We start from the raw sequence: 8593 nt of genomic DNA, 5'->3' as shown, positions 1-8593 counted from the left end.
TTCCCAGTGTTAATGTATTTAGTAACATATAATTAATTTCATAAACATACCTCCATGGAATTTAGCATTGTTAAATTGTGGTTATTCTTGCTGGCACAGTAAGATTAAGGGTATTTATTAACATCTTAAACATTTTTTGTCTATACAGAAGGGAAGCTACAGAAGCACCTGATAGTCCAACATGGCAAGACCATACAAAGGAATAGTGCTGCATGCCTGGGTTGCAAGTTATTATATTACAGGCTAACTTGGAACATTGCATGACACCACATAATTGTTATGAAAGCGGCTCTACAGGAGCCAAAAAGACATATTAGGTTGTGAAAAAGCCAAATACCTTTTCTGTATACTGACTGCAGGTTTATGCAGCATTATGGGACAGTCAGTAAAGCCTAGCAGGGACATCAAGGGATAAGACAGACAGTATATAAAATAAGAGTGACTCCCCGAATTTTTTATTTTTTTTTTTTTGAAGGCAGCAAACAGATACAGTGCTGAGACTCTGCCAGACTACATATGAAAGACTTGATCCTGATCCACTTGCAAGTTATTTTATTTCCTACTACCAAAAAAACCCAACAACCCCAAACATAAACCACCATCAAGTCAGAGCAGTAATGTTCCATTACCATCTTGTCTTGATATAAGGTCTTCACAGCCTACAACATAGATTAAAAAGTTTGATCCTTTGGTCTTTTTTGCTGTATTTTATTCCAGCCAAGCTCAAAAACCACCAAACAAAAAAAACCCCACCAAACAAAAAAAGGCCACAATGGAGTAATAGCTTGCATAGAACAGACAGAAAAGATCTGATATAAAATTGTTCTCTCTGGTGGAGAAATCTGATTTTTTTGCAATAAAGTCTCAAGACATGCTGATCCATCCACTTAACCAACAGGTTTTCAGTGCAGAGAAAATATCAAGATTTTCCACAATATGAAAAGAGTGCAAGTGCCTAGTTCAGCATATTTATTATAACCAATATAGGTTTATACTGAGTTACATGATAGATTACAGCTAGATTTCTAAATATACAACAACAAAAACTCAAGACATGCTTTTATGTTTATTCAGATTTTAAAAGTAATGTCACCCTTAAGGCAATAGCAAAATATTTCCTTTTAATTATGTGACACTTTAATATGGTCATATATAATACTGTATGTTCTAGTGAAAATAGGTTAGTTTTACACCAGGTAGTGCTACTTGGTTTACATAATGAAAACTAGGATTTTTCTATAAATAAAGGTTTAATAACAAAATTGTCTGTTGATTTATTTTTAGAGAGAAGAACTGATGTGATCACCAACTCCTTTATTTCTAGTTATGCATAAACCACCAATCTGAAACATACTGAATGGGTCTTCAGGAAATATCAGCTCCTGTTCAATTTGTTTTCTTACAGTCTTAAGAAAATACAACCCATTTTCTACATGACAGCTGCCCTACCACTATTTTTTCTGGGCAGGTATGGACCAATGAATGCATGAACTCAATTTAATAGCAGATGAATGAGGATCTGTTCCTTAAAAGAACTTGGCCACTTTATGCTTCTTCAACAGTATACAGGATTTAGCTTCTTTAAAATCTCTATCTTAACTAGGCTGTTGGAATAAATCTGAAGTTAGAAGACAGAAATATGAAAGACTTAAAAAAGCTAAATGTACATCTAGCTCATGCTAATTTTAAAATATATTAAAATTTGGCATGCATTGTAATTCAAGAGTAAGGATCTAGCAAGACATGGATATTAGTTTTCTCTTATGGTTGCAGAACATTATGGTCAGCTGTTGACTGTTACAGAAAGTAACATTCTTGCTTCCTCTTTGGCCCTCAAAGATGAAACAGGGGTGGTGGTGTGTTGAATGCATACAGAAACATAGAGCTACCTTTCATGTTTTAAGTTCTCTAGTAAACTCACAAAAGGCAGCCTAACAATTCAGCAAAGCTAGCAGTCTAGATTTTGCAAGTATCACAAGCCACAAACAGAATCACACAAGTTAAAAGATTTTCCAGCTAGATGTTTTTTTTTTAAATGGAAAAAAGTTCGTAATGGATCTTATGCCTAGAGCAAGGAGAGAGTTCCACTGAATCCCAGCAGAACTGGTGCTGATATGGCAGCAATTTAAACACTTGTATTTAGTTAACCCCATGACAGCAAGCAGATTTCCTAAGTTTCTGCACTGGTAGTCATTCAGCATTTAGAGCTGGGGAACAGTTGTCAGTGATTGGGGAAAATAAAACCCTAGCTCTACTTCAGCAGTTTTGTTATATCACTTAATAGAAAGATGAATACGAACTAAGTAATAAAACATAGTTTGGGTAGGGCTAAATATTTGTGGTTATTATTTAAATATTTATGAAGTGCTGGAACTCTGCAAGACACTGTTTCTATTTAATATTCTCCTGCAAGTTTTCACAATATTGTTTAAATTTTTGTCCTTCACATGGCTGTATCACTTAAACCATACATTTTATTTAAAACAAATGCAAGAAAAAATACATTTCATTTAAAGTCTTGAAATTAAGGAGCCACAAGGACAAGCAAGATATCCCTTGAAGTCCCATGTAGTTACTGTTACAGATAGGTAAGAGAGGTGATCTTAGATATGTTTAGTTTAAAATGCAATAGTAGTCACGCAAAATCAACACACAGTTGTGAGCATATTGTAGCACCACTTGAAGTTAACTGGTATATATTATTAGCTCTGTTGTAGTAATACCTGTCAGTCACACTAGTGCACGTATGGATGGAAAGCAGCCCAGTAATTGGGAGAAATGTCTGTTTTTCTAAGCCTCATTCAAGAGCGTGTATGTTTGCAAAACCTCAATTTTTAGCTACAAAAGCATTATCACAGCAAGGCAGAAGTTTCACTGGATTTTGCAGACTCAGGTAAATATATTACGTTACACCATCAAAAGACATTAAAAAAAATACCAAAGTACAGCTCAGTAGATTTATGCAGTAGGCTGCAAGCCATCTAAAAAACAGGTCCAAAGTTATATGAGAGGTTACAAGATCCTACTTAGCAATTCAGGTTAGCCCACATAAAAAGTGCAAACCTGTGATATCTTCCAATTAAGTCAACTTCTGCATGTCTTGAGGGGAGAAAAAGACAGAGACCAAAACCCCAGACAGTTCAGACTGACTTCCAATCCTATCCTACAAGACAACTTTGTGAGGTTTTTGGAACACAGCTAGGAAGCCATCTACGGTGACAAATTACAGTTGCTACTACAACACTACCATGACAGAGCGTTTTAAGGATAATTTACAATAACTCCTTCAGAAGCTATTGAGCAAAGAACACCAAAGCTTGCACTGACCTCTTTATAATTCAAGTACTCTCCCTACTCCATGAGAAAGAGGCTTTAGAGAATATGAAAGCACAGTCCAGGGGGTCCTCATAAGACAGAGCAGATTTCAGCATCCTCTCAGTTTCCTATATCTCAACAGTTGCAGAAGTGCCATTTGTGTAGCCACCTTTAGACTTCATGTGGTCCTGAATTGATACAGCCTAGAAAAAAGTTTATTAGAACATGCATCTTATAAAATCTAGTTGCCAGAACAATTATTAAAAGCATCAATTTGAAGAGGCAGGTGAGCCATATGTTTATACTGTTGGGTCCCAACAGTAGTAGGGAGAAATAACAGCTAATCCCAGGATTGTTAAGGACTATTTTCAGTCAGTGCATGAGATGGGTCCCGCTATTCAAAATCCACTTATTGTTACATCCTTCACCCTGGCACAGCTTTGACTTTAAGGTGATCTGTTATCTGGACCTAGTATCAAGTGTATCCACAGAATCCTTATCCAAAAGGATCTCATCATACGTAAAGATACTGGGGAAATGAGCAGTTCCTGCTGAATGTATCTTCCACAGTATCTTATGTTTACAAACCAAAGGAGAGTTCTGTTCTGATGCTATTCTATTGATGGGAGAGATGGCGGGGGGGGAGTCAGATTTTTCTCTCTCTTACAGTTATCTAGTACTTTTTTAGCTACCCACTCTACACATTACTGAGTGGAGATTTCTGCTTATCCAAGAGGTGCACACTTACTGATGAATAGTCACTACTCATCTCTCTTGCCCCAATATGCGCAGTGTGTACAAAGTTCATTGGTTCTCCTATCATATTCCGGTCCAGTCTCCGACGCCTCTTCTGTAAGAAAGAGGGCACCTTAGGTCTCTATTCAGACAACATGAGCAACTTTCAGACAGAAACAAGCAGCTGAGATAAAAGACAGTCAGTACTGACCCCTAATAACTCCTCATGGCAACCGGGCTGAAGTTTCAGACTGTTTGCAGTAAGAGAGGGTCAAAGTCACTTTTATTACAGCTCATTGAATTATTGCAAAAACTTTCTTTAACGTTGGAAAGTCAAGGCCTGAGAACTGCAAACAGTCACATGGCCAAAGTTTCTGGCAAAACACACATAGCTTAAACATAGTTCAACAGGCCTGCTTTTAGCTTTTGCATTACTTAGCCCAAACTAATCAAAACAACATGACAATGGAAGTGTTTTCCACATAATTGAAAGACAAAATTTCAAATTTGACAAAGGATGGCTGTTGTGCATCTACCTACCGGCTGGGGCTGTTCACCATTGCACCAATTAAAACAAACCAGGAACTCAGTCATTCTATTTTTCAGCAGGTAATAAGGTCTTGCTAAGCGTAATTATTTCTCTGGGAGTTACAGCAATACGAGGACCAAGATGCAGTTCCTAAGGTGAGTTTAGGAAGGAATCGCTTGTGCAGATTCACTGGTAAAGATCATAAAAAGCATCTGATGAGTATACCTGCAAAGAGATTATTATTTAAATTTACACTAAAATATATCAAAGTCTTGTAACAGTTATTGAGCAACAAACATTTTGGAAGACTAAAACAAGACTGTAAAATTCTTAAACACACCTGGACTGAAAAGTAGCATCAATTTGAAATCAGTATGTTCATGTGAGAAGTCAGGGTTAAGAACTCTGCACATTTACACCCAGACAGCCAGTAGTATAAGTTCTGGTTTCCTTACAGAAGCATAATAAAAGAAATGCTAGAATTAAGTTAGGTCTTGTATAACAGTCTACGATCTGGTTGTAAGCAGAGCTAGCCAATACTCATGAACTATTTAGTATTTTGAAAGAAAATAGCTTTGAAGCACAACAGATTGAATGCTTAACATTTACAAACTGGTGCAAAAGAAAGTTTCCTTCTTACATCTGACATAGTTACTCTTAGACATAGAAAAGCTCAAAGTAAAGACTATTCTACAACTCCAAGAAGCCCTTAAAAGAGGGGGAAAAAAAGCTTTGTATACCAGCAACAGAAACCATTCATCAGAGCCTAGAGCTTCCCAGAACGTATAAAACTATTAACATAGCACTCCTGAACTAGAGACGCAACCAGGAAACTCACTAACTTTAAGTGCCCTGAAGCTATGATAAAAAACAACTTTTTAGTGGTTACCGCCCCCCCCCCCCCTTTTTTTAATATCTTCCTTCAAATCAAACCCAGGACTATAGAGTAGCCTTTCATACCAACTTTTTCATACATCAGATTATTAAAACAATATTATAACATGTTAATTTATAAAGAAGGGTTTGGAGTTTTTTTTAAAGCTTACAGCTTAACAGAAGTTCCAGCTTCATCAATTCAGTCTTTCTAAGCTTCCACTAAAGTCTTCACAATCAAACAACATAAGAATCCCCCTTCACAGGTATTTCTTATGTAGTCCCACAATTATGTAATTAGCACATCTATTTCTTTCACCTTTGTGGTTTTCTTACACTTCATCACTTCTCACACTTCAAGCAGATTTTTAAAATTTCTGCCATTTATCTTTCAAAGCATTTGTTACATTTGCCTCAGCTTTAGGTGGCCTATGTGATAATTACTGCAGAATGTGTCATACATTGTTCCATTTTATCCTGGGTAGTTTTAATACAACTCATTATCTGGCTCAATTACCATTTTTCACCTCACTTCATCTTCTCACAACGGTCTTTACCACCACTGATACCTTGTTTGAGTGCAGCAAAGAAGGGACAGTGGCCCGTGCAACCATAAGAACACGCAGAAGCCGAAGCTTTTGCCTACACTTCGCATTAGTTGCAGAATTTGGGGGTTTATTTCATGTTAAGGAGACAGTATCAAAGCTAAGATTTTCTTAAAAATCATAAAGTGTGTCGCTGTACGCTAATAACCTATTTTGAAAGCAGACTGAGATGAGCATCAAATTAGATAGAGAAACACTCCCATCCCAAAATAACGGTCGAACGCCTACTCTCCTCCTGCCGTACCCCCCCCCCCAGCATTTGGCCATCTACCTCCAAGGGGCTCCACGCGTACCTGGGTGTTACCTGCTGCTCCCAGGGAGTCCTGACGGGATGGTATGTCCTCATGCAAGCACTGGCACACAGCCAGCTCCTGTCTTGGCAACTGCAGCGCGTTTACAGTTCATATTCCTGGGTTATAATTAATCCTGATTGCTAAGCAAGAACGCTTCGCTGAGATCCTGCACCCTGCGACGGTCCCTTCACTCTGTCAGGTGCTGCAGAATTCTGTTGCGCGCTTCGCGCTTACCTACAGGTGTCAGAAAAGCAGAACGGAAACCACAAATAGCACCCTAGTTTGGCGTCAGCTTTGTGCAGCCGTGCAGTTTTCTCAGCACCATCCATACAGCCTGTGGCTCACTTCCACCCCTGCGGCAGCTCTGCAGGTGTCCTCCTGGCACACAGCAGCACTGGACGTCTTCCTGTTGTGTTTTACAACAGAACTCTTCTTTTCCTCTGCGTGAGTCAGAGTATCATCCTCCAGGACAGGAATGTCTGTGCTGGGGCATGGGACACCACCTTCCTCCCACAGGCTCAAGGTTTCCACGCTAACTGGAAGAATTTTAAAAACATCTTAATGTGTTCAGGCTCACCCAGAGCTAATAAAAGCCAACAAGAATCCCCAAACCGAGGAGAAAACAACATTTTGTCAGTGTTGGCACACAGACCAGAATTGGACAATATCCTGTTGTTCTTTCTCTCTATTTTTCACCATAGCAGCAGTATCATCGAGGAGAGAAAGACAAAGGGCCAGGGAAATGGCTAGCACACGCAGACACAGATGTTGAATGCGATGGGCAGGATGCACAGCCATTCTGGAGTCCGTAGCCTTAAAGCGCCAGAGAGCTTTATGAATGTTTAGATATACTTTACTGAGCATAACATTCGATTTGTTCTACCATTGCCATTTATTAAACAGTATTCCAAATATTCTTGTATTTTACTTACAGAATACCCATTGTATATGAAGTGGAAAATGTTTGCCTGAATCAAAACAAAAGAGTTCTCCCTTTCCATGGACATGAGAGATGCACTATAATCTTGACAAATAACATCCACTAAATGTATCTGTTCTTCAGAATTGGCCTTTAGACTCGAGGTCTGATCATGACAAAGCCTTGACTCTGAGCTATTAGTGAAGGACAATGAGTGTAAAGTTAGCATATATTTTCACACATTGGGTGCAGGCTACCATCACCCTGCCTCAACCAAGCTGTTGAATTGTGGTAACTTCCGAGTCCAGTCACTGTCATTTTCATTCCGGCTCCATCAGTACTGAGTTGAGGTGAGAACAGCATATTTCAGCCTAATTGCCTTTCTAAAAATCACTGTGCTTCTAATTTGTTCATTATCCTTACTGTGCTCGTTTGGTATTTACAGCATGTTAAAATACTGAAACAGTTGTATGTTTACATATTTGAATGGCACGGTATGGTAAAAACCAGTGGAACTTGAATTTCCAGATCAAAAATTAGTTTTGAGCATGAAAGTTGAACAGTGCATCTTGCTTGGTGAAAAGTGAAGAGTAAAACAAAAAAAATTTACCAAAACTTTGGAAGAACCTTGGAGCCAAACAGCTGAATTCCTGCTGTAGAGTGAGCTTAAACGCTTTAAAGTAGCATCTGATTTTATTAATACACGTACAGATTACAAATTAAGTTTGAGATGTCGTCCTCAAACTACATAACACTAATATGTAGTTTGATTATATGTTGGCCTTCTACCATCCTGAAGCTTCGTAGGAAGCCGACAATGGGGTTTTACCTGAGACCTCCATTAATCTAGGTGCATTGGTATTGTTAATCTAAGGAATTTGGGTGTCGTCTGAGGGGATGTGAACCTTCTCCATTTAAAAGCTAAGTAGACACACACATTAAAAAACACCCCACACCCAAAAACCCCCAAACCCACCCCCAGATACTCTATTGCAGATCAGAAATGAGCTCAGTCACAAAGTGAAAAAAAATTAATGCATTTTTAACTAACTGTCGCCCCCTCAAAAAAGAAGAGCCAAGAGACCAAATTGCGTGTTCTGTTTGCAAGTTAAAAATAACCGTGAGAGAAATCAACTGAGATTCGTCTGGAGACTGACCAGAAGAAAATCAGTGAAACTCACAAAAAGATTGGAAACAAGCTGAATGGTTGGCAACACACCGACCGCTGGTATTGTAAACATGTTGAATTGAGTTAGTAGCTTATAAATGATGGAATTCAACGTTACCAAAAATAAATGCAAATTAGGTAAAAAAAAAAAAATAA

General features: G+C 38.4%; 1 protein-coding gene across 4 annotated transcripts; it reads right to left on the bottom strand.

Annotated features, from left to right (window-relative positions):
• Positions 1-1090: 1090 nt before the first annotated feature.
• LOC126043617 (CDC42 small effector protein 2-B-like) lies at positions 1091-6927 on the bottom strand. Of its 4 annotated transcripts, none has more exons than XM_049812303.1 (4): positions 6351-6927; positions 4591-4804; positions 4064-4165; positions 1091-3518 (listed from the first exon to the last, which is right to left on the bottom strand). In XM_049812303.1, exons 2-4 carry the CDS (start codon positions 4642-4644, stop codon positions 3444-3446), a joined length of 231 nt encoding a protein of 76 aa, XP_049668260.1. In that variant the 5' UTR covers positions 4645-4804; positions 6351-6927; the 3' UTR covers positions 1091-3443. The 4 variants fall into 4 exon arrangements, with proteins under 4 accessions (XP_049668260.1, XP_049668262.1, XP_049668263.1 ...); XM_049812305.1 differs by having other exon boundaries at positions 4591-4768; XM_049812306.1 differs by having other exon boundaries at positions 6362-6927.
• Positions 6928-8593: the final 1666 nt, after the last annotated feature.

The sequence above is a fragment of the Accipiter gentilis genome, chromosome 10 (genome assembly GCF_929443795.1).
Source record: "Accipiter gentilis chromosome 10, bAccGen1.1, whole genome shotgun sequence".
In the NCBI taxonomy this organism is placed as follows: Eukaryota; Metazoa; Chordata; class Aves; order Accipitriformes; family Accipitridae; genus Astur; species Astur gentilis.
Note: the sequence above shows the minus strand (reverse complement) of the source record. Positions and strands in the feature narration are given on the sequence as shown.

Coding starts and splice junctions, on each gene's coding strand:
- LOC126043617 (XM_049812303.1), bottom strand. CDS start 4,644: ATGACTGAGTTCCTGGTTTGTTTTAATTGGTGCAATGGTGAACAGCCC. Junction 4,166..4,590: donor ATGGTGAACAGCCCCAGCCG/GTAGGTAGATGC, acceptor TCTTTCTTACAG/AAGAGGCGTCGGAGACTGGA. Junction 3,519..4,063: donor TGAGTAGTGACTATTCATCA/GTAAGTGTGCAC, acceptor ACTTTTTTCTAG/GCTGTATCAATTCAGGACCA.